The 27,528-nt window shown below is 40.2% G+C and overlaps 1 protein-coding gene across 1 annotated transcript in view; it reads right to left on the bottom strand.

Annotated features, from left to right (window-relative positions):
• Positions 1-27,528, bottom strand: part of LOC101823118 (ATP-binding cassette sub-family G member 3-like) — a 54,367-nt gene that overhangs the window by 24,095 nt on the left and 2,744 nt on the right. Inside the window, 8 exon segments of the mRNA XM_021230822.2 lie at positions 310-392; positions 2,764-3,014; positions 4,490-4,591; positions 5,961-6,112; positions 9,508-9,644; positions 13,112-13,176; positions 13,179-13,263; positions 27,410-27,524. Coding sequence (XP_021086481.1) covers positions 310-392; positions 2,764-3,014; positions 4,490-4,591; positions 5,961-6,112; positions 9,508-9,644; positions 13,112-13,176; positions 13,179-13,263; positions 27,410-27,524 — 990 coding nt within the window.

The following is a 27,528-nucleotide window of genomic DNA, read 5'->3' as shown; positions in this document are numbered from 1 at the left end:
TGGGGTTCCATTTGGGAAGATGAAGAAATGCCCTATGTTTACAGTGAGGTGATGGTCACATAACATGAAGCTCCTTCATGCACTAAAACTGGTAAAATGTGAAATGTGTGGTGTGTATAGATTCATACTATCTCCATAGAAACATGTGAAAAAGTGAGTTCCTCCACTCAGCTTTCAATGTATCAACACATTCTATCATGTGGTAAAGTGTTTACTCTGTTCCTGTCACGAATTCCAATTCTTAATGGATTTATATAAGTTTGAACAAATTTCAGGATTTTCTGAAAATGAGTATCTGAATTTGCCTACCTGGTCTGGACTTCATTACAATCATTTCTTAGGACATGCAAAATGGCCCCCACAATCACCGCCAGTATGGCTGTGATAATTGCCTGTCAAAAAGAAACCGGGGAAAAGAAAAAAATTCTATTAGGTGTAGAAAACCATTATTTCAAAATATATTTTTTCACTCTTGGGCATATACCCAAAGGAAGCAAATTCATACCAGAAAGGCATTTGTTCAACTATGTCCTTAGTACCACTGTTTGTAATAGCCATAACCCGGAAACAACCTAGATGCCCATCAACCAAAAATGGATAAAGAAAATGTGTTACATTTACACAATGGAGTATTATTCAGAGGAAAAAGCAAAACAAATCAATGGCATCTTGAAATTTGCAGGCAAATGGATGAGTGTAGATAAAAAACATTCCGAAAGACAAACAGAGTATGTTCTCACTCATAAGTTGATGTTAGAAGTAAAGCAAAGGAAATCAGGCTTAATCCACAGCCCCCGAGAAGCTAGGTAACAAGGAAGACCATAAGAGGGACATACAAGGAGGGCCCCAGGAAGGGGAAATGGTAAAGGAAGGAGATGGGGGATGGGAGCATGAGGGATGGAGATGGCCAAGTTGGGGGAGGGACTGAAAGGGAGAGCAATGCATGAGATTACATGATAGATGGAGCATTATGGGGTTAGGGAGAAACCTGGTGTTAGGGAAACTCCTATGAACTCACAAGGATAACCCCAACTAATACTCCTAGCAATAGTGGAGAGGATGCCTAAACAGGCCTTCTCCTGTAATCAGATTAGTAACCACCTAACTCCTATTACAGCATCGACATCCAGTAACTAATGGAAGATACAATGATCTATAGTCAAGCACTAGGCGAGCTCCTGGAGTTCAGTTGAAGAGAGGGAGGAGGGATCATATGAGCAAGGGGGTCAAGAACATGGACCTGAGCTACAGGTATCTCACAGAGTCTGAAATGACACCTGGTGAACCTGGATGATACCAACCTAGGCACTCTGAAAGTGGGTGGCAGTAATGTCTCTTGATCTGTCCGAGGCTAGGAGGCCCTAGCAGTCCATGCACCTATGCCGGGTGAATGAACTGTTTTTTTGGAGTCCAATACCTATGGTGGGGTATCTGGTCCAGCCTGACTTGGGGAGCGGGCTTGGTCCTGTCTCAACTTGGTATCTCATACTTTGCTGACTCCCCAAGGAAGGCCTTATCCCCTCTGATGAGCAGATGGGCGGGTAGGATCGGAAAAGGTGGGGAGGTAGGAGGAGGGGAAGGTGGGGAGGCAGGGGGAGAGGAAGGAGGGGTTGGAATGTAAAAATACTAAAAATGAACAAACTTTAAAATAAAGATATATGGTTTCCTAATCAGATATCTCTAGTGAGATAAACAGTATATTTTAGTCAGAGTCCCTGGGAGAATATAAAGCACACATGCCAATAGACTGCTTGGATGTTAAATTGAAAATTAAGGTCCCTGCAATCTGAGACTCTGATAGGACAGACCCTGGAAAGCTCAGACTTCTCCCAGTGCTCCACCAGGAAGGGCCAGTGAAGGGCTCAGGTCAGGTACTGAAACATGGGTGACACGGGGGGAAAAGAATGCAGGCACCTGGGAGGTTAGGGGACACACCAACGTAAGTGACAAAAAGTGTTCACCTAAACTGAGATCTCAACTCTGGTGCCAGCGAGCATGGGCAGCTTTCTACTTCACGTGGTTCAAGAGTGGATGCACAGGCTCCCTCAGAGCTGTTCCATGGCCCTGTTTCCTCACCTCACAAGTTCAACTCCAGATAAACCCTCCTTCTCCTCTCCAGTCATCCTCACCCCTTCTCTGCTTTAACTTTCTCCAGGTCCATTCTCCCATCTGACACGCGACAAATTCATCTATTTATCCTGTTACCATCCATCCACCCACAGGAAAAGCGCATCAGGAAAAAGCCTTTTCCTGGTTTACTCAGCCCTGGACTTGCACTTGTAGGATGCATAGGTGAATTAAAGTAGACAGATGTGAGGAACTCCCAGGTGTGCTGAATTACAGTTTGTACCCCCTGAATTAAATTTCCTACTGGAAGTAATCATTATAGTTCTTCTAAATAAAAAACAACTGCTAAAAATAGTTCCTGCAATGTAATGTTAATCTTGTTCTACTTCCTTTATTAAATATTTCTTTTTTTTTTTGAGTTTCCGAGACAGGGTTTCTCTGTGTAGCTTTCTAGATCAGGCTGGCTTCAAACTCGCAGAGATCCACCTGCCCATGCTTCCTGAGTACTGGGATTAAAGGCAAGCACCACCACTGCTAAGCTTTGAATATTTCTCTATGCCAAGTAGAGAGGAGAGTACAAATACATGGAAGTGAGTAGAAGGTAAGTGTGATCCTGAAGTGGACTCACTCAGAATCAAGTTGCTCCCAGTGGAGTTTTCCACAATATAATTAAAATATATTAACTCATCAGATTACCTGAATCGAAGTGACCCATGGAAAACCCAGCAAATTTTTGAATGAACGAGAGATAATCCACCAGAGCTGATGCCAGAAAGGGGTGGCACACATGTTCTCCTCCAAGACTGGATCCCTCCTGGACTTCTGTTCCCTCAAGAGTAAATCCAGTTCAGTTCTCTTTTCTCTGTATAAGGAGGACTGAGCATATGTATTGGCTAATTTTTCTGTGACTTGGTGCTGTCTCTCAGAAAGTTCTTTATAATTGTTGGCTTTAGGATAAAGGTGGATAAAGACAAGAAACAGACAATAGTTGAATTGATTTTTCTGAGACAATTTTCATGAAAAACATATAAATTATGTATCATTTTTTTCTCTGAGACAGTTTCATGTACCCTAGACTGGCCTCATGGTTGCTATGAAGCCAAGGGTGACCTTAAACTTCTTCAGGTGCTCCTGTTTCTGACTCAAGTGCTGGGATGTGAGACACGTACCTTCATTCCCAGTTATGCAATACTAAGAACCAAACTTAAGGCTTTATGCATGGTAGGCAAGCATTCCACCAGCTGAGTTAGATCCTAAACCTACTACAATTGAGCATAATAAAATTACTCTTGTATAATTCTTTACAGATTGGAAAAGTATCCCTGATTTACCTGACTGCTGTCATTATCCCTGAACACAGCTAACTGAATGGCCTTTTCCTATCGTTGATTCTTAACAAGGTCCTACTTCCCTGATGGATCTATATTTCTTAGCATAAAAGTCTGGTCCCTGCTCTGTGCTTCAAATGAATGTATATGCAAATGTCTATGCAAATGCAAAAACTGCCATCTATCTTGTTTTTAAGATGTTATAGACAAATCCAGGCAGGGTGACACAGCCCTGTGTGTTAGTGAGGGATTTTATTACTGCCATGGACCACATGAACTAAAGCAAGTTGGGGTGGTGCAGGGTATCTCACTTCCACGTCCACACGGTGCTGCATCACTGATGGAAGTCAGGACAGGAAGTCACACAGACAGGATCCTGGAGTCAGGAGCTGATGCAGAGCCATGGAAGGTGCTGCCTATATGACTTGCTCCCTGTGGCCTGATCTTCTTTTTTTCTTATAGAAGTCAGGACAACCATCCCAGGGACAGCCCTACACACAATGGGCTGGGCTCTTCCCCATCTGTCACTAATAAATACAATGCCCTACAGTTCAATCTCACAGAAGCATTACCTTAACAGAGGTTCCCTCATCTCAGGACTTTAGCTTGTGTCAAATTGATGTAAAATTAGCCAATTTATCCCGTATACCTGTGCTTGGAATATGAGTAAGAAGGGGCACACATTAAAGGCCACTCTGGCTACAATAAGCAAAATCTGTCTAAAACAATATGATAAATAGTATGGCAAACAATGAATATATTTACTTTTATAAGTTAAATAAAAAACACAAAGCACAAGCAGGCATCAGTGACTATTATCTAACTTGAGGACACCTAGCTAACATAAAAAGCTCTATTTTAGCCTGGCGTTGGTGGTGCATACCTTTAATCCCAGTACTTGGGAGACAGAGGCAGGCAGATGTCTGTGAGTTCGAGGCCAGCCTGGTCTACAGAGCGAGTTCCAGGACAGCCTCCAAAACAATACAGAGAAACCCTGTCTTGAAAAAACCAAAAAAAAGCCTCTATTCTAATGAACCACAATTGTGTTTTAATGAAATCAGTTAGGTAAAAATTTGACTCTAGAACTCACGTACCTTCATGATCATCTTCCTCTGTGTCTAATATAGCAGAGAAACCTCCAGTAATTATGTCAAGGAAGAAGTCTGCAGGGTTGTTATGGGAATCATAGTCATAACCTACAAAGAAGGTAGGCCATGAACTCAAATCCTCTTTCAGAGAGTGGGAAAAGGGAGGGGAGACAGAATTTAAGAAGTATTTCCTTTTCTTCCCCCCAACTAATTTATCCTTTCCTAATATGTATACACTCATACTATTTCAAAAATATCTGCATCCCAGTCTAATATATATATGTATGATATATGTCTATACAATCTTATGAATATATTGTATGTTTATGTGAATGATATATATATATATGAACTATTCCTATGAAAGAATTATTTGAATGTGGCCTCTATTTTATAGGACTTCAAAAAAATCACAAATGTTTATACAACTTTAAATGATGAAGATTAATAAAAAACAAATAAAGAGTTATGGACAGGAAATTTTTAAATGTATATTTAGAGTCAAGAGAATAATCCATAAATATATTCATATTTCACAAAGATGAAACTAACAGCATGAACCACTGAAAAATATGTCATCTTTTGGTGGGAGATGTCATTTCGTAAATATGTCTGTCTTATTGGTTGATGATTGAAACACTGTTGGCCAATAGGGAAGCAAGATAGGTGGGATTAGGAGAGAAGAAGGATTCTGGGAAATGTAGTAGGGAGTCACCATGTGACCCCAGGAGGACAGGGGGAGGAGAGGATGCATGAGTCTGGTGTTCTCAGTAAGAAAAGACATTGTAGAAATATATATAATATATTAGTAGTTATGGGTTTAATACTTAAGATAAAGCTAGTGAATAAGAAGTCCTAGATATTGGCCAGCAGCATTATAACTTATAGAGTCTCTGTGTGTTATTTGGGCTGGCACTAGGACGAGGCTGGCATGAAGAGTTGTTGTAACAATCATTGAATCTGACTCTGAACAAACCAGGCAGATGAAAAACAGAAGTCCACAGAAGCCAGACTTAAGCCACCAATATTGCCTTATCCTGAAACGCAAAATTACTACTAAGTTAAGTGATATCTCCAGTTCTCAGAGTCAGATCAAGATAAGAGAAAACTGAAAACCACCATCTGCTATGTGAGCAAGAACATGAGGACACTGGGCCTTTCCAAAGCTGTCCCATGAGGGATAACTGCACCTGGTGCCGGCATGTTAACCAAGAGAGTCGCCTGACCGGGAGGCAGAACGAGTGAGTCAGTAAACACTGTGACACAGGTGACACAGGACAGGAGAAAGAAGAGAGACCTGATCAACAAGCCCGTGTCTCACAGCTAACAGAATCCTGTCACCACATTAACGAAAGGCCTAGAAAATGGAGAAACCCACACACAGCATGTTTACACGAGGGTTAATTCACATTCCTGAGATCCTCTGTTCTCCTCCCAGATCCTGTGTATGAAGGACCTCTCACAGCAAAAGTCATACCTGCAGATGTGAAGTACTCCAAGGCCTTCTGTGCAGGGCCGTGAAACATGACTTTTCCTGATGCCACTAAGGTGAGGCTATCAAAACATCTGAAGATGGAGTATGGGGGCTGATTAATGGAGAAGATGATTGTTTGTCCCCTCATAGACATCCTATGTTTAAAGAGGGAAAAACCATAAGTCACCAGATAGAGGAATCTTGAAACTCCTAACAAAATGTTTTATTCCTGAAGTTATAGTCTTAGTTCCCATTTCAGCTTGAATTTTCCTTAAAAAGTACCTCATCTCACCTGAGAGAAAGCCAAGCTAAAGCTTTCGTTTAAAGTACTAGGACTACTAACATGTGGGATGTCAGTAGTCCACGGTCCACTCAAGTGTTACTGCATAGATCCCTGGCAGTCTTCTAGACACTGAGTGGGAAAATCTGGGAGTCAGTGCAAGGAGTCCATATCATGAACAGGCAACCCAGGTGATGGACAGGTTCACTCAAGCTTGAGAACCAATGGCAGAGCAAATATTAAATTGATGACTGTATGCAAAATTCCCTCTAATCATTTACTTTCTGCCTCATCAGGAAGTGGTTTTCACTGTTCTGAAAATGTGATTCACATTCCTAATCTTGCTCTCCTTGCTAAGCACTTCAGCAAAAACCTCATTTTAATCTTTACAATATCGGCATAAGTTGATTCTAATCTAATTTCACCCTTGATAAGGCTTTAAATGTCAAGCAACAGACCAAGGGGTCACAGTTAATGAGGGGCAAGCCTAGGGTATGATCATTGGTTTAATTCTATGATAGGAAAAAATAAGCTGAACCATTTCAGGATGTCGTATCTTCTGTTAGGAGAATCAATAACCAAAAACTGTTTACAACTACTGTGAAAATACTTTTATTAAAGATGAGTATTGTGGCATAACTGTAATATCTCAGCACGTGGGAGGATCAGGAATAAATAGGATACATAAGACCCTGTTTCAAAAAGACAAAAGAAAGTATGAATGAAAGAGAGGGGGAGGGAGGGATGGATGGAGGAAGGAAGGATGGTCAGAAGGAAGGAAAGAACAGAGGAAGGGAGGAAGGAAAAGAAAAGAAGAGAGAACAGAGAGGGAGAAAGCTGGGCATGGTAATGTACACCTTGAATTCCACCAGGACAACTAGTTGTTGGAAACAAGGGCAGAATAATGACATAATAGTTGATTGTTTTCCCTGTAAGACTATTAATAAATCACAAAAACTGCAATTTCATATTCTATAACCCAGCACCCACCGCTTGATTAGATGATCAAAATTCAAGTCAAGCAAATGAGATGGCTCAGTGGGTAAAGGATCTTGCTACCAAGTCTAAAGAACTGAGTTTAGTCTACAGAATCAACTTGGTGGAAGGAGTAAGCCGACTCCTTGACTTGTCCCCTGACCTCCACACGAGTGCTACACAGACACACACAGACACACACACACACAATAAATATAAATAAATATTAAAAAAGTAATCTACCACATGAATGAACTCCAGGAGTGTTGCAGACCAAGGAGAACACAGCACATCAGGGCCTGAGCCTGCTCCCGGAACACTGGGAGAATCCTCACTTAGGATGACCTTTTGTAATGCACTAAGACTAGCCTTGGCATAAGACACATTGACAAAGAGGAGCGTTCGATATTGGAAATTGAACAAGAACTTGATCTTAGAGTATCCTGAAGCAGACAGGAAAGGGGACAGACAGGGGAAAGGGGTGACACCTGAGGAGTCTGCAGACTAGAAGGTGGCAAGTCCCCAGTTGTTGACATCCTCGATGGAGAGGTACAATGATGGAGAGATCTTGGATTTTGGAAGTACAGGCAGGGGTGTTTAGGGTGGTGAACCATGATGTTAGAACAAAACAAAGAACAGGGGGAAGGAAGAAAATACAGAGAGCATTGTAGGCTTCAATGGATGCTGTAACGATAAGCGACACTTACTGGAAGTAAAACTAAGTATTTATTGTAGAAATTACTCACAAGATACCAAACAAGTAACCCAGATGAGACAAGCAGTTTTCCGCTGCCGAACCGGAAGCCGAACTCCGGGAAAAGAGACCGAGACTTCCTGTGTGCTGTCTTTTATATCTTCCCCCGTAACACCCCCTAGCCATGCCCAAAAGTGGGCCTGGCTAGTGACGTAGTTCCACCTACGTACGTATACGTCTTTATCCAGCCGTATACGTCTTTAGTCCTGCCTAAAGTGGGTGTGGTTAGCGGTGTGGTAAACCGCCCTTTTATTACCTCATCTGTATGCGCCTCTAATAAGTCACATGTTTAATGGCGGCATACAAACTTCCTCCTACAGAGCATAGTAAGTTCGACCACCAGGAGCACATGTCATGGGAATGGGTTAGCCTTTATATGGTTCTTGGGTTTCTTCAGTCAGTTTGGAACTCTATGCATTTCTAAAATGTACAAAACTTATCCCTTATACATTTTTTTCTATAAATATTTCAGGCACAGACTTCTTTCTTGAAAAAAGGAAGTAGCATTTCTTTTACTTACTCTTATTCAGGTTCAGGACTCAGACCTTAGGAATTGTTTCTCAGCCATGGCTAATCCCAGAGATGATCCTATTTATTCCTTATTCAAAGCTACCCAGAATTCACCATTTCCTAGCATAGTAACTGCTACACCTCAGGGTCCTATTGACATCTTTATGTCCATAGTGCAGCTGTACAACTTCTCCATGATGCGTTTCTCTGATCTAAACTCAGAAGCTTTCCCACATCCCCACCATGGAAAACCTTAGTGGCGGGGGTGGTCCAGGCAATCTACACCCAACCCACACAATCCCTCTCACTCCAATTGTGAATGTGGATGGCTGAATTGTGTCCTTTCAAAGAATCATTTGTGGCAGACCTCACATCTAAGAACTTAGAATGCGGTTGTCATGGAGACATAGTCTTTAAAAAGGTAATCAAGTTTAAATGAGATTGCTAGTGTGGCCTAATGTAACTGGTATCCATTTAAGAGATCAGGGCATAGACACATGAAGAGGGAGGAGACACCATCCACAATCAGTGATCCAGGCTGCAACTGACACAGCCTGTGGATACCTTAATGTCTGGCTTCCCAATCCAGAACTGTAAGAAATTTAATACAACCCAGTCTGTGGTGTCCTTGGCAGCAAACTAACAAATTTCTATCTCCTCAGTTCACTGAGTCAGTCTACCCTGTCTCCCTAATGTTCTAGACATGCCACACATGCTTATCCAGAGAACAAATGAGTTTTCCCTCCATCCAGCACTCTGTTCAGCTCTCACTCACTCACCCCCAGCTCACTTGTCACGTGATTGAGTGTCATGAGGACACGCTGTTTAAAGCAGTGCTCCACCTTCACCACAGCCATCTTTCCCTATACTTTTCTCTCATTGTTCTCAATGTGTATTCCTTGTTAATGAATGTTTCCCTCTAATAAACAAGGAAGAAATTCTGTTGCTTACTTCTGAATTTCCTGCACCAAAATGCACACAAGTGACCAGATATTTAGTGAAAAAAAAAACAATGTTTCTTCAGCCCTTACCTTTTCAGGACTGAGATGACATTATTAGTAGTTCTCAAGTCTAAGTCAGTGGTGGGATCATCCAAGAACAAAATGGGATGTTCGGCGACCAGCTCCATTGCTATACTGGTCCTCTTCATGAGCTCCTTAGATCTAGGCTAAAGCACCAATGGCCATCATTATCAACAAGGACAACCACAGTCATTGTCATTTGGTGAATTCACTGGTTCCAGCAATAAAAGGTTTTGCTATATCAATATCCTGAGGAGCAGAGTGTGGGTACCTGGGAGAAGAAGGAGGACATTCCTCTTTTCCAAGGGAGTAGGAAGAGGCTCAGGTCAATGTTGACATGAAGCCCAAGCTAGTGACAGTTGCTGTTTTTAGTTTATCAAATCACATATTCTAGGGCAATGATTTATCAACTCCCAGACTGGCACAGTGGAATCTCTGTCTAAGGAATGAGGAAGACAGGCAGGAAAAGATGAAGCATCTCTAAGAATTTAGTAGTCATTTAACACCCACCCAACACAGATATACACTCTATACAACATAGATATAAATACACACACAACAAACACACAACAAAATACATACACACACTAGATAAATGACATATAACTACTGCTTTTTATCAAAAAGTCCACATTGCCTTACTAGGACCTTTTAAACTTCTTAAGACTTTGAAAATAGACATTATTTACACTGTACAGTATCATAAAATTCATGATTCATCCTTCTAGACAAATCCAAAAGGTGGTATGGTCTTCAGGTCAAACTGGCACAGTCTTTGTACCAGTCAGTGCCACTGTGTAAGTTGAGAGGGAATCGCAAGGTTTAGGGGGACACAGAGTAGGGAAAAATTCTCTCCAAAGATGTTAAGCAAACCATGATCAAACCCCACTGACAACATACAATAACTGTTGTTTGGGGAATGTGGATGAGTGTGGTCAGGACAAGGCAGAGGATATGAAGGAATCATTTATTTGGATAGTTAAGAATAGGGTTTATAGATAAGCAGATGTTCTTATTTTTATGGATGAAAAGTACTTAAGTCTCAGGAGTAAGATACTACCAATTGTTTTAAAATGCCACAGTGAGAAACAGGTTTAGGGAGATGCCATTGTGAACACTGGGAAGCCCAGGAGGTTGGTATTAGCAAGTGTACTTGTGCTAGCCACATATCAGTTATCACATATTCCCTCTTCATTTCTTAAATGAAAGGCTGAAAAGAAGCTTTAGCAGGGAAAAGCACTTCATGCAGCAGCAGGAATCTGTATTCCATCAAGACGTGATCACAGTGAGATGGGAGGTAGATCAGGAGCATCAGGCATGTGAGGACATCAGCAGAACAGGTCAGACCCTGCCTTAAAAGCAGGGTGGGAGGAGAGAATGAACCCTAGACAAAGGTGTCCTATGACCTCCATGAGTGTTCTATGGCCTTCAGGCACACACACACACACACACACACACACACACACACACACACACACACAGAGAAACTTTTTGAAAGTTAAAGTTGTCATTTAAAAGTTTTATGAAAATTCTTGCAATCAATTATATTTCATGACTCCAAGAAGTTAACAAATATCTTTATGTGTTGTCCATTAAAAACCAACAAGCAATTTAAGACAATGACTGGTTATTCTTTTTATTTTGTTTGTTTGTTTGTTTTTCGAGACAGGGTTTCTCTGTATTGTTTTGGAGGCTGTTCTGGAACTTGCTCTGTAGACCAAGCTGGCCTCGAACTCACCACGATCCACCTGCCTTTGCCTCTCGAGTGCTGAGATTAAAGGCGTGTGCCATCAATGTCCAGCATGACTGGTTATTCTTAAACATAGATAAGAAAGTATCTTATTATAAATCAAAATCAGTGCCAATTCACACAAAATTCCATCTCTCATGAAAAAAGAGAATGTGGTAATTGTCAGCTTTTCTACTGTTCTTCCTAACATGACAAATATCTCATGAATGACTGTGGAGAAGAATCATTGGAGTCAAGAGCCAGTATCTTTCTATTCCTCACTGCCTCTAAGGCACAGCCAGCACAGGAGTTAGTCCACTAGAATACTAGTCTAGGGAGATCATTTCCATCCCTACCCCTACTTGGTTACCAAGCAGACATCTATATATAATCTTCTCAATGGGTTAGAGTCATGTGACAGGATGGCTCAGAGGAAACAAGAAGAGGGAAGCAATCTTGGTATTATAATCTCTAAGTATATAACAAATACAGTACCTATCAGGTTCTACAGACAACATACTAATAAGAACATTTGGGCAATATGAATGGTTATAGCCCTGTCATCACTGAGGATATCAAGATTTTGTTCATCTTGATACTTAAGAGTAGAATTGTTAATATAAGCAAATGTCCTTGTTTTTAATTTTAATAAAAATTAAGTATTCAGGAATAAAGGATTGCATAGTATTTTTTAAATATGTCACCAAGAAACTACTTAGATGTGAAGTTCAACACTCATCTATTATTCCTACTGAGCTTGCACAAATCCTCATAGGTGTCACTGGGTCCATTTTTGTCTCTCTTTCTCATCTGTATCACTAACACCCAACATAAGAGATGTCAATAAATATTGACAAAAGATAAGGAAACAGAGAATGAGGGCAAAAGGATATCCTAGGTTTCCATCCACTTGCTAAGATAAAATGATCTTATAAAAAGTAAGCAAGAAACAAAAGTTTTATTTCTGCACAGTCCAAAAGTACAGTCCCACATTGAAGGGAAGTCAGGGCAGGAAGCTGATGGAGCTGGTTACATCCATTCAAGAGCACAGAGAGTATGAATGCATGCATGACTGTCAGTGCTCAACTCTCTTTTTCTATCCTCATGCTACTCAGGACCCAAATCCAAAGAATGGTGTGGCCTATGATGGGCTGGGTCTTTCCACATTTCTTAACTTAAGACAAACACATACAGAGATGCTTGCAAGGCAACCTGACCACAATTCCTCATAGGGACTCTGGGTTATGTGATTCCATGTGATTCTAGACTATGTCAACTTGACAGTTAAAACTAGCCACCACAGACAGGATAGGATAAAAACTCAGAGAGAAAGGCTACAGGAAATTACAGGCACTAAACAAGTAAAAGTAAATACTAAAGAGTCCAAGTACAACCCTGAAGGGATATAAATGCAGAGTGAAACACAGAGCCAGAGTCCTCCATCTCATGTCCTACATCAGTCCAGAAATACAATCTGAAACAACAAAGGAGCAAGTGCTGGAGGGGAAAAGACAATAAACAGAAGAGAGCACTTGTCAAATTCTCTAAAGAGTCAAGAGTTTCAGGTTGAAGGAAAAGGAGGCTCATTTGAGGCACACATGGAAATGATCATGTGAGTAACACACATGGAAATGGTCATGTGAGGAACACATGGAAATGGCCATGTGAGGACTTGTTTTCATACTGAATCACACTCCATTCCCAGACTTTATCATTGCTACAAGGTTTCCCAGCTTAATTTCCTATTTACATCATGTAACCAGTCACTCAGTCATTGATATAGAGAATAGGTGCCTTGACAATACACATTATAAGAAACATATAATCTACACAGGCATTTTCCTTCTTTTGCTCTGAGTCTTTAAAGATTTTTCTTCACATTACCTTGACATTTGACTTCTCATTCAGATGCAGAAGTTCAAGGATCTCATTAACTCGCTTTTTTTTCCATCTCTTGTTACAGACATTGGAAGTTGAAGAGCTGCTGAGAATTCTACATTCTCTCTCACAGTCACCGTGCTCATCACTGTGTCATTCTTAAGGTTAAATGGAATTTTAATTAGATATAGTTATTATGAAGAGAATCACTCTATCAATTGTAACCTACTCCCCATATAAACTATACTCTAGCCCGACCCCCCAATGCCCTCTGCTTGAGTCAAGTGTGGGACCTCCTCAGGCCCAACTTCCCCCATCTTCTCCATGGAACTTCCTGGGTCAGCTCTCTGTGTAATGGACCTGTCCTGGTGTGCCAGACCATCTGGAGCCTGCCCTCATCACAATCTTGACCCCTCTATTCTGTCTGCTTGAGTCTTGGCCCCCCTACATCCTCTGTTTGAGTGGACCAGCCACGGCACGCTGAACCATCCAGAGTCTGCCCTTGTCACAGTCTTGGCTCCCCTATGCCCACTGTTTGAGAACTCACAGAGAACTTGGACCCTCCAGGGTTGCTGACACAAAGTCTTGACCCATCTACACCCACTGGGAGATGAGAAGAGAGAGACAGACCCACCTGTACACATTGGAAAAGTGATGGGAAGATGACAATATACCAACACATTCAACAATAGAAAGACCAATATGACACAACTAAAATCTAGGGACTGTACACCAGCAAGACCTGAACATCCCATTGCAGATGGAGCAGAAGAGAAAGACCTTAAGAACAACTTTATGAAGACTATAGAGAGCCTCAAAGAGGAAATGAGAAAATCCTTTAAAGAAATGGAAGATAAAAACAAACAAAAATACAGGAAATAGAGGAAAAGACAAACCAAAAAAATGAAGAAATAAATAAAACTCTTAAATAAAGCAAGAAAAGCCAAGAAAAAAACAACCAAACAAGTGAAATAGAAACAATAAAGAAAACACAGAATGGGGGAATGCTGGAAATCTGGAAATTGAAAAGTTGGGTAAATGGTCAGAAATTACAGATGTAAATACAAGCAATGGAAGAGTGAAACTCAGGTGTTGAAGACTCACTAGAGGAAATACAGTCATCCAACAAAGAAAATCTCAAGTCCAACAAATCCCTAACACAAAATATCAAGTAAATATGGGACACCATGAAAAGACCAAATCTAAGAATAATAGGTATAGAAGAAGGTGGAGATATACAGCTCAAGGACACAAAAACATATTCAACAAAATCATAGAAGAAAACTTTCCCAAACTAAAAAAGGACATGCCCATGAAAGTATAAGAACTTACAGAACCAAGTAGCTGTCCCTCTGGCATCATCAGGTAAACAGGCCAGCTTCCAGGCCTGTGTTCCAGAGCCTGCAGATCGCCTGGGAACTGCACAGAGCTCCCAATCCCGGCGGGAGCCAAGCACCCCAGACTCCAGATCTTCTCTCCCACCAATGAGACTAGGAAACGAGAGGAGGCTGGGAGTACAGGGAAGTAGCTGTCCCTCTGGCAGCATCAGGTAAACAGGCCAGCTTCCCGGCCTGTGTTCCAGAGCCTGCAGATCGCCTGGGAACTGCACAGAGCTCCCAATCCCAGCGGGAGCCAAGCACCCCAGACTCCAGATCTTCTCTCCCACCAAAGAGACCAGGAAACTACAGGAGCCAGGGAGACCAGGGGAGTAGCTGTTCCGGATCAGGTACAACAGGACCCAGCATAGGGTCCAGGGGACCAGGTAGGAGGCTAAGCGCCCCAGATTCCTGTTCTTCTTCTCTACCCACGGACCAGCATTTGGACAAGGTATAGAAGAACCACCAGATTACTGGACTTACTAGCACCCACCAAAAGGGAACTCTGATCCCCAGACCAGGAAGGGGCTCTTTCTGCACCCACTAGAAGAAGAGATGGGAAAGAGACAATACAAAGACACAGTCAGCAACAGAAAAACAAATATGACACTGCCAGATTCTAGAGACTCCACACCAGCAAGACCCCAATATTCCAACGCGAAGGAAGCAGAAGAGAACGACCTTAAAAGCACTTTCATGAAAATGATAGAGGCCCTAAAAGAGGATATTGGAAAATCCCTCAAAGAAATGGAAGAAAAAACAAACCAAAAAATGCAAGAAATGGAAGAAAAAACAAACCAAAAAAGGCACGAAATGGAAGAAGAAATGAAGCAAAAAATGCAAGAAATGGAAGAAAAAGCAAAGCAAAAAATGCAAGAATTAGAAGAAGAAACATACCAAAAAAGGCAGGAAATGGAAGAAGAAACAAAGCAAAAAATGCAAGAAATGGTAGAAAAAACAAAGCAAAAAATGAAAAAAATGGAGGAAGAAACAAACCAAAAAAGGCAGGAAATGGAAGAAGAAACAAAGCACAAAATCCAAGAAATGGAACAAAAAGCAAACCAAAAAATGCAAGAAATGGAAGAAAGAACAAACCAAAAAATTCATAAAAGGCAACAAACGGACGAACAGATAAACAGAAAATTGCAAGAAGCAATGCAAATGCTGCAAGGGTTGAAAACTGAAATACAGACACTAAAAAAAAACACAATCTGAAGAAAGGCAGAAAATAGAAAAGCTGGACAAACAGTCGGGCACTACCAATACAAGCATTACCAACAGAATAGAAGAGATGGAAGAGAGAATCTCAAGTGTTGAAGATACATTAGGAGAAATGGATTTATCAACCAAAGAAAACCTTAAATCCAACAAATCCTTAACACAAAACATCCAGGAATTATGGGACACCATGAAAAGACCAAACCTAAGAATAATAGGTATAGAAGAAGGAGAAGAAATCCACCTCAAAGGGGCAGAAGGCATATTCAACAAAATCATAGAAGAAAACTTTCCCAACCTTAAGAAAGACATGCCAATGAAGGTACAAGAAGCCTACAGAACACCAAATAGAGTGGACCACAAAAAAATCCCTCGCCACATAATAATCAAGACCCCAAACATACAGAATAAAGAAAGAATATTAAGAGCAGCTAAGGAAAAAGGTCAAGTAACATATAAAGGCAGACCTATCAGAATTACACCTGATTTCTCCATGGAAACTCTGAAAGCCAGAAGGTCCTGGATAGATATTCTACCTACACTAAGAGACCATGGATGCCAGCCCAGACTACTATACCCGGCAAAGCTCTCAATCACTATAGACGGAGAAAACAAGATATTCCATGACAAAACTAGATTCAACCAATATGTGTCCACTAACCCAGCCCTACAGAAAATTTTGGAAGGAAAACTCCAACCCAAGGAAGCTAACTACAACCAGAAAAACATAAGCATTAGAGAATCCCTCTCTACCAACAGCCAAAAGAACAAAGGGGTGAAATTCCACCCATAATTCCACCAACAACAACCATCGCAAATCGAAGAAGGATGAGCAATCAATGGTCATTAATATCCCTCAATATTAACGGCCTTAACTCACCCATAAAAAGACACAGACTAGCAGAATGGATTCGAAGACAGAACCCTTCCTTCTGCTGCATACAAGAAACACACCTCACCCTCAAAGACAGACATTACTTGAGAGTTAAAGGTTGGGAAAAAGTTTTTCAATCAAATGGACCCAAGAAACAAGCAGGGGTAGCAATCCTAATATCTAACAAACTAGACTTTAAAATAAAATCAATCAAAAGAGATGAAGGAGGTCATTACATACTCATCACAGGTGAAACCCACCAAGATGAAGTGTCTATCCTGAACATCTATGCCCCCAATACAAAGGCATCCACATTCGTTAAAGAAACATTATTAGAACTTAAATCTCATCTAAAGCCCCACACAGTTATAGTGGGAGATTTCAACACACCACTCTCACCACTAGACAAGAATACCAGACAGAAACTCAACAAAGAAGCAAAGGGTCTAATAGAAGTAATGACCCAACTGGGATTAACAGATATCTATAGAACATTTCATCCACATAAAAAAGAATATACCTTCTTCTCACCACCACATGGAACCTTCTCAAAAATCGACCACATACTTGGCAACATATCAAACCTCAGCAGCTACAAAAAAATTGGAATAACTCCATGCATCTTATCAGACCACCATGCCTTAAAATTAGAATTCAACAACAACACAAATTGCAGAAAACCTACAAACTCATGGAAATTGAATAATGCTCAACTGCACCATCCCTGGGTCAAAGAGGAAATAAAAAAAGAAATTAAAGACTTCCTCGAATTCAATGAGAATGAAGACACAACATACCCAAACCTATGGGACACTTTGAAAGCAGTGCTACGGGGGAAGTTCATAGCACTAAGTGCTCACATGAAGAAACAGGAAAACAGTTATACCAGAGAATTAACATCACAGCTAAAAGCTCTAGAACAAAAAGAAGCAAACTCCCCCAGGAGGAGTAGACGCCAGGAAATAATCAAATTGAGGGCTGAAATCAACAAAGTAGAAACCAGGAAAACAATACAAAGAATCAATGCAACGAAGAGTTGGTTCTTTGAGAAAATCAACAAGATAGACAAACCTTTGTCCAAACTTACCAAACAGCAGAGAGGGAACACGCAAATTAACAAAATCAGAAATGAAAAGGGGGACATAACAACAGACTCTAAGGAAATCCAGAGAATCATTAGGTCATACTTTGAAAACCTGTACTCCACAAAATTCGAAAATTTAAAGGAAATGGATGACTTCCTGGACAGCTATCATTTGCCAAAACTAAATCAAGAACAGATAAGCAATTTAAATAGACCTATAACCCCTATGGAAATAGAAGCTGTCATCAAAAGTCTCCCAACCAAAAAAAGTCCAGGTCCAGATGGCCTCAGTGCAGAATTCTACCACAAATTCAAAGAACAGCTTATACCAATTCTTCTCAAAGTGTTCCACACAATAGAAGCAGAAGGGTCTTTGCCAAACTCTTTCTATGAGGCTTCAATAACCTTGATCCCCAAGCCACACAAAGATACAACCAAGAAAGAGAACTTCAGACCAATATCCCTCATGAACATTGATGCAAAAATACTCAATAAAATACTGGCAAATCGGATCCAAGAACACATCAAAACAATCATTCACCACGATCAAGTAGGTTTCATCCCAGGGATGCAGGGATGGTTCAACATACGAAAATCCATCAACGTAATCCACCATATAAACAAGCTGAAAAACAAAAATCACATGATCATCTCACTAGATGCTGAAAAAGCCTTTGTCAAAATCCAACACCCCTTCATGATAAAGGTCTTGGAGAGATCTGGGATAACAGGGACATACTTAAACATAATAAAAGCCATATACAGTAAACCAACAGTCAACATCAAACTAAATGGACAGAAACTCAACGCAATTCCTCTAAAATCAGGAACAAAACAAGGCTGTCCACTCTCTCCATACCTTTTCAACATGGTACTTGAAGTTCTAGCTATTGCCATACGACAACAAAGGGGGATCAAGGGGATACAAATTGGGAAGGAAGAAGTCAAACTTTCACTGTTTGCAGACGATATGATAGTTTACATCAATGACCCAAAGAACTCTACCAGGGAACTCTTACAGCTGATTAACACCTTCAGCAATAGTGGCAGGTTACAAGATCAACTCAAGAAAGTCAGTAGCCCTACTATATACAGATGATAAAAGGGCTGAAAGAGAAATCAGAGAAACATCACCCTTTACAATTGCCACAAACAACATAAAATAACTTGGGGTAACGCTAACCAAACAAGTGAAAGACCTGTATCGTAAGAACTTTGAATCTTTAAAGAAAGAAATTAAAGAAGCCCTCAGAAAATGGAAAGATCTCCCATGCTCTTGGATAGGTAGGATCAATGTAGTAAAAATGGCAATCCTGCCAAAAGCAATCTACAGATTCAATGCTATCCCCATTAAAATCCCAGCACAGTTCTTCACAGACCTTGAAAGAACAATAATCAATTTTGTATGGAAAAACAAAAGACCCAGGATAGCCAAAACAACCCTGTTCAACAAGGCAACGTCCGGAGGCATCACTATCCCTGACCTCAAGCTCTATTATAGAGCTATAGTCCTGAAAACAGCTTGGTATTGGCACAAAAATAGACAGGCAGACCAATGGAATCGAATTGAAAATCCGGGTATTAACCCACACACGTACGAACATCTGATCTTTGACAAAGAAGCTAAAAATATACAATGGAATAAAGAAAGCATCTTCAACAAATGGTGCTGGCATAATTGGAGACTGGCATGTAGAAAAATGCGGATCGATCCATGTTTATTGCCATGCACAAAACTTAAGTCCAAATGGATCAAAGACCTCAACATAAATCCAGCCACACTGAACCTCTTAGAAGAGAAAGTGGCTTGAACCCCTTGAACGAATTGGTACAGGAGACAGCTTCCTGAACATAACACCAGTAGCACAGACAGTGAGATCAACAATTAATAAATGGGACCTCCTGAAACTGAGAAGCTTCTGTAAGGCAAAGGACACAGTCAGCAAGACAAAAAGGCAGCCCACAGAATGGGAAAAAATATTCACTAATCCCACATCTGGCAGAGGGTTGATCTCCAAAATTTACAAAGAACTCAAGAAGCAAGTCTCCAAAACAGCAAAGGACCCAATTAAGAAGTGGGCTGCAGAACTAAATAGAGAGTTTTCAATAGAGGAGTCTAAAATGGCTGAGAGGCACTTGAGAAAGTGCTCAACATCCTTAGCCATCCGGGAAATGCAAATCAAAGCAACTCTGAGATACCATCTCACTCCTGTCAGAATGGCTAAAATCAAAAACACCAATGACAATTTATGCTGGAGAGGATGTGGTGAAAGGGGGACACTCCTCCATTGCTGGTGGGAGTGCCAACTGGTTCAGCCACTTTGGAAAGCAGTATGGAGATTCCTCAGAAAAATGGGAATAAGCCTACCACAAGACCCAGCAACTGCACTCTTAGGCATATATCCAAAAGATGCCCATTCATATAACAAAGATGTCTGTTCCACTATGTTCATAGCAGCTTTATTTGTAATAGCCAGAACTTGGAAGCAACCTAGATGTCCCTCACCCGAAGAGTGGATAGAGAAAATGTGGTACATCTACACAATGGAGTACTATTCAGCAGAAAAAAATAATGGAATCATGAGATTCGCAGGCAAATGGATGACACTAGAAGAAACCATCCTGAGTGAGGTAACCCAGTCACAAAAAGAGAAACATGGCATGTACTCTCTCATATATGGATTTTAGACATAGATCTGGGGAGTGCCAGCCTACAATCCTATGGCCAGAGAGTCTGGGAAACAGAAACTTCATTTACTGGCTGGTTAAGTACTGAGCTGAACTCAAGAAAGCCAGTATCAGAGAGGGAGGACTGATGATCAAAGGGATTAAGACTGGGCTGGTTGAACCCCCAGAAACAGCTGACCAGACAAAGGTTAACTCTTGAATCCCAGGCATCAGCCTGGGAATCCAGCATGGGACTGATCAAGACCCCCTGAATCTGGGTGTCAGTGAGGAGGCCTAGGTAATCTATTGAGCCTTGGACAGCAGATCAGTACCCATCCCAAGTATACACACGGTCTCTGGACTCCCATAGAACAATGTGAGGTGCACTCTCACCCTGAACTTTTGGGGAAGGGTCTAGGCCCTGCCCTATATGAAATGACAGACTATGGACACCCCCATGGAGGGCCTCACCCTCCCTGGGGGAATGAGGGGATAACGGGGGGGGGGGATGGGGGGAGGGCACGGGAGGAGGGGAGGGAAAGGGAGAGGGACCTCGTACTGACTTGTGAAGCAACCTTGTTTCTTATCTAAATTTAAAATGGAAAAAAAAAAGAATAACCATCCTACCTTACCTGAATGAATTGGAATTTTTTAAAAGTTATATATCTAGATGAATATATACATAACAGTTGAATATGATACAGAAATGTCTTTTACAGTGCTTTAGCTACAAATAATGTAGCACCCTATGTTTAAGATTACAATATAATCTTCCTATCCAAGTGACACTCTTTCTCTGAAATGTTCCTAATATATGATGTCTATATATTGGAAAACTCTAGTGCATTGGTTCTCAACCTTCCTGATGCTATAACCCTTTAATACAGTTTCTCATATGTGGCCCCCACCATAAAATTCATTTGTTGCTATTTCATAACTGTAATTATGCCTCTGTTACAAATAATAATGTAAATATATGAAATGCAGGATATCTAATATGTACCCCCTGTGAAAGGGTTGTTTGACCTTCCAAGGGGTCCTGACCGACAGATTGAGAACCCCTGCTCTAGTGGTTATAGTCTTGTGCATGCAGAGATAATTTATTTTCTCTATCTTTATACTTTGGCAGAGTTTTAAATACACAGCTTGAATGTACCCTATTTTTCAGAACAAAACTATCACACACTAAATAAATTATTTTTAACACAAAATTTATTATGGATCACAATTTAATAAATTTGATTCTTAAAGTACCATAAAAAAAAGAACTTACAGAACACCAAATAGACTGGACCATAAAAAAATCGCCTCACCACGTAATGATCAAAACATCAAACTTACAGAATAAAGAAAAAATTAATAGCAGCAAAGGAAAAAGGCCAAGTAACATATGAAGGCAGACCTATCAAAATTACACACCTGCCTTCTTAATGGAAACCCTGAAACCCAGAAGGTCCTGGATAGATGTTCTACAAATGCTAAGAGACCATAGATGCCAACCCAGACTACTATACCCAGCAAAGCTTTCAATCACTATAGATAAAGGAAACAAGATATTCCATGATAAAATCAGATTTAAACAATACACATTCACAAATCCAGCCCTATAGAAAGTACTGGAAGTAAAATTCCAACCCCATTAAGTTAATCACACTCACAAAAACATATGCAATAGATAATCCCACTATACCAAAAGCCAAAAGAAAAAAGGGGGCATACACACACAATACCATCATCAACAGCAACTCCCCCCAAAAGAATTAACTAGCAGTGGTCACTAATATCCCTTAATATCAATGGTCTTAACTTGCCTATAAAAAGACACAGGCTAACAGAGTGGATACCAAGACAGAATCCACCATTCTGCTGCATACAAGAAACACATCTCAACTTCAAAGACAGACATTATTTCAGAGTTAAGGGTTGGGAAAAGATTTACCAATCAAATGGACCCAAGAAATAAGCTGGTGTAGCAATCCTAATATCTAACATATTAGACTTCAAACTAAAATCAGTCAAAAGAGATGAAGAAGTACATTTCATATTCATCACAGGAAAAGTCCATCAAGATGAAGTCTCAATTATGAATGGCTCTGCCCCAAATAAAAAAGTCATCGACATTCATAAAAGAAACATTTCTAAAAGCTCAAATCACACATAAAACCTCACACACTTATAGTGGGAGACTTCAACACCGTACTCTCACCACTAGACAGGATCACCAGACAGAAACTTAACAAAGAAACCAAAGAACTAACAGAAGTTTTGACCCAATTGTGTTTAACAGACATCTATAGAACATTCCATCCAAACACAAAAGAATATACCTTCTTCTCAGTGCCACATGGAACTTTCTCTATAATATACCACATACTGCACAACATAGCAAACCTCATCAGATACAAAAAATTGGAAAATATATCCACGTGTCTTATTGGATCAACACAGTATAAACTTAAAATTCTACAACAACATAAATTACAGAAACCCTAAAAACTTATGGAAATTGAACAATGTACAATTGCACCATTCCTGGGTCAAGGAAGAAATAAAGAAATAAATTAAAGACTTCCTAGAATTTAATGAAAAATTGAACACAACATACCCATACTTATGGGACACTTTGAAAGCAGTGCAAAGAGGAAAGTTCATAGCTCTAAGTGCCCACATGAAGAAAATGGAGAATAGTCACACTAGAGAATTAACAGCACAACTGAAAGCAGTAGAACAAAAAGGAGGAAACTCACCCAGGAGGAGTTGATGCCAGCAAAAAAATCAAATTGAGGACTGAAATCAATAAAGTAGAAACAAAGAAAACAATGCAAAGAATCAATGAAACAAAGAAATGGTTCTTCAAGGAAACCAACAAGATAGATAAACCTTTATCCAAACTAAGCAAAAGATACACAGAGAGAGTATGCAGATCAGTAAAATCAGAAATGAAAAGGGGGACATAACAACAGACACAAAGGAAATCCAGAGAATCTTCGGGTCACACTTTGAAAACTGTTCTCCACAAAATTCAATAATTTAAAGGAAATGGACAATTTTCAGGATAGATATAATTTACCAAAATTAAATCAAGAACAGATAAGCAATTTAAATAGAACTATAACTCCTAATGAAATAGAAGCAGTCATCAATCGTCTCCCAACCAAAAAAAAAGCCCAGGACAAGATGGTTACGCTGCAGAATTCTATCAGAAAGTCAAAGAACAGCTAATATCAATAGTCCTTAAATTATTCCACACAATAGAAGCAGAAGGTTCATTTCCAAACTCTTTTTGAGTGGCTATAATTACCTTGGTACCCAAGCCAAACAAAGATACAACTATGAAATACAGACCAATTTCCCTCATGAACATTGATGCAAAAATACTCAATAAAATACTGACAAATTGAATACAAGAACATATCAGAGAAATTATCCACCACGATCAAGTAAGCTTCAGCCCAGGGATGCAGGGATGGTTCAACATATGAAAAATCTATCAATGTAATTTACCATATAAAGAAACTGCAAAAGAAAAACCACATGATCATTTCACTAGATGCTGAAAAATCCTTTGAGAAAATTCAACCCCCCTTCATCATAAAGGTCTTGGAAAGATCAGGGATAACATTAACATACCTGAACATAATAAAAACAATATACAGTAAACCAACAGCCAACATTGGAGAGAAACTTCTATTCCTTTAAAATCAGGAACAAGACAAGGCTCCACCCTCTCTATATATCTTCAATATTGAAGTTCTAACTAGAGCAGTAAGACAATGAAAGGAGATCAAGAGAATACAAATGGGAAAGGAAGAAATCAAACATTCACTATATGCAGATGATAGAATAGTTTACACAAGTGACACAAAAACTCTACACAGAAACTCCTACAGCTGACCTTCAACAAAGTGTCAGGATACAAGATTAACTAAAAAAAATCAGTAGCCCTATGATATACAGACAATAATGGGCTGAGAAAGAAATCACAGAAATGTTACCATTTATAAGAGTCACAAACAACATAAAATATCTTGGGGTAAGGCTAACCAAACAAGTGAAAGACCTGTATAGTAAGAACTTTGAGTCTTTAAAGAAAGAAATTAAAGAAGATACCAGAAAATGGAAAGATCTCCCCTGCTCTTAGATAGGTAGGATCAACATGTAAAAATGACAATCTTGCCCAAAACAATCTGCAGATTCAATGCAACCACCATCAAAATCCCTGCATAATTCTTCACAGACCTTGAAATAACAATTGTCAACTTTATATGGAAAAACAAAAAACTCAGGATAGCCAAAACAACCCTGTACAATAAAGGAACTTCTGGAGGCATTACCATCCCCGACTTCAAGCTCTATAGTGCTATAGTCCTGAAAACAGCTTGGTATTGGCACAAAAATAGACAGGTAGACCAATGGAAATGAATTGAAACCCCCAATATTAACCCACACCCCTATTAATACCTGATTTTTGACAAAGAAGCTAAAATTATACAATGGAAAAAAAAAGAAAGCATCTTCAACAAATGGAGCTGGCATAACTGGATGATGATATGTAGAAGACTGCAGATAGATTCTTATCTATTGCCATGCACAAAATGTAAGTCCAAATGGATCAAAGACCTCAACATAAATTCAACCACTCTGAACATCTTAGGAGAGAAAGTGGGAGGTACCATTGAATGAATTAGTACAGGAGATCACTTCCTGAACATAACTCCATTAGCACAGACATTGAGATTGACAATTAATAAATGGGACCTCCTGAATACAGTCAACAAGACAAAAAGGCAGCCCACAGAATGGTAAAAAATCTTCACCATCCCCATGTCTGACAGAGGGCTAATCTCTAATATACACAAAGAACTCAAGAAGCTAGTCACCAAAACACTAAACAACCAAATTAAAAAAATGGGGTACAGAGCTATATAGAAAATTCTCAATAGAGGAATCTAAAATGACTGAAAGGCACTTAAGAAATTGCTGAGCATCCTTGGACATCAGGAAAATGCAAATCAAAACAACTCCGAGATACCATTTTGCTCCTGTCAGAATGGTTAAAATAAAAAACACCAATGAAAGTTTATGCTGGAGAGGATGTGGACAAAGGGGAACACTCCTCCAGTGCTGGTAGGAGTACAAACTTATGTGGCCACTTTGGAAATCAGTATGGAGATTCCTCAGTAAAATGGGATGCAGTCTGCCTCAAGATCCAACAAATTCAGTCTTGGGCATATCCTCAAATGATTCACATTCATACAACAAGGACATATGTTCAACAATGTTCATAGCAGCATTGTTTGTAATAGTCAAACACCTGGGAGCAACCTAGATGCCCCTCAATTGAAGAAGGGATGGAGAAAATATACATTTACACAATGTAGTATTAGTAGAAAAAGCAACGGAATCTTGAAATTCACAGGCAAATGAATGGAACTGGAATAAACCATCCTGAGTGAGGTAACCCAGTCACAAAAAGACAAACATGGTATGTACTCACTCATATACAAATTTTAGACATAGAGCAAAGGACCACCAGCTATAAACCACACCTCCAGATAAACTAGGAACCAAAGAGGACCCTAAGATAGAAATACATGGGCCCTTGAAGAAGGTGAAAGGGACAAGAACTCCTGAGTAAATTGTGAGCATGGGGGGAGAGGGGAGCCAGGTACAGAATGGAGAAGAGGAGAAGAGGAGGGGAGAGGACAAGAGGGATCAGGAAGACTGAATAGGGGAGGAATAGAGGAGAGCAAGAAAAGCGATACCTTAATAGAGGGAGGCAGTATAGAGTTAAGGAGACATCTGGCACTATGGAAATGTGCAGAGATCCACAGAGATGACCCCAACCAAGAATTTAGGCAGGAGTGGAGTGGCCACATTTGATGCTTTTCTCCTATAATGAGATTGATGACTACCTTAATTGCCATTCTAGAGACTTCATCCAGTAGCTGATGGAAGGAGAAGCAGGCACTCACAGCTAAGCACTGAGCAATACTCCTAGAATCCAGTTGTCAAGGGGGTGGGGATGAGCAAAGCAGTCAAGACTGTGTTGGAGAAACCTACAGAAACAGCTGACCTGACCTAGTAAAAGCACATGTTGCCTAGTCGTAAGGCTGGGGAAGCAGCATTGGACTGAACCAAGCCCTCTGAATGTGGGTGCCAGTTAGGAGGCCTGGCCAGTCTATGGGACCTCTAGCAGTGAAACCAGTATTATCCCTAGTGCACAAATGGACTTTGGAAGCCCATTCTTTATGGAGAGATACTATTTCAGCCCAAATACACAGAGGAGAACCTAGGCCCTGCCCCAAACGATGTGACAGACTTTGGCGATCCCCTATGGAAGGCCTCATCATCCTTGGGAAGTGGGTGGGTAGTGGGTAGGGGGAGTTTGTGAGGGGAATGGGAGGATGGCAGGGAGAGGGAACAGGGTGACTGATGTGTATAATAAGATTGTTTCTAAATAACTACTATAAAAATAAAAAAGAAACAATAATGAACTTGGCACTAAATGTCAGGTCTTCACAGAAAAGTTGCCTATGGTGTTAACACTACTGGGGCCCACCTCTGAGAGATATCTTTTCTGGTTCTGTTAATATACTAAATCAAAAGAACAACAACAAAAACAACACTCTATCTAATACCCTACTATAAAACAGTATTTCAGTATTACTAATTTGAACTACATAGCCTGATGCAATCATTTTCAACCATCCTTCCTATTTGCTTTCCATGTAGAGCTCAGGAATTTTGGTGACTGCTACCTGCAATTATTTGCATAAAACATCTGAGCAGTGGAGAAAGATGGAGGAAGGGCAAGGTTGGACAACAGCAGTCCTTTGTAGAATTAGATCACAGCTGCAATTGTTGATACTGTACCACAGATATCATACTCCAACCCCTCCCCATCTTCCTATTTAATAATGTCAGCCTCAGGCTAATGAGTCTGGTGTAGAGACACTGATGTAGAGAAAGTTGGGCCTATAAATATGTCGTATAATGAACTGGAAACACAGAAACCCACAAGTTGAGCATCTAATCATACACAGGCAGAGGAAATCTAAAATTACAAACCTACCAACACTTACTTGTGGGACATAACCAGAAGCACATTTGAAATTAGCAGGTCGAGGTTTTCCATTTATCAAAATATCTCCCGATAATCCACGTGGGTCTTTCCTTGCAGCTAAAACATCTAACAGCCTAC

The sequence above is a fragment of the Mesocricetus auratus genome, unplaced genomic scaffold, assembly GCF_017639785.1.
Source record: "Mesocricetus auratus isolate SY011 unplaced genomic scaffold, BCM_Maur_2.0 Super-Scaffold_100006, whole genome shotgun sequence".
NCBI classification, from domain to species: domain Eukaryota; kingdom Metazoa; phylum Chordata; class Mammalia; order Rodentia; family Cricetidae; genus Mesocricetus; species Mesocricetus auratus.
The sequence above is the reverse complement of the archived record's forward strand: the minus strand, read 5'-3'. Positions and strand labels throughout refer to the sequence as shown.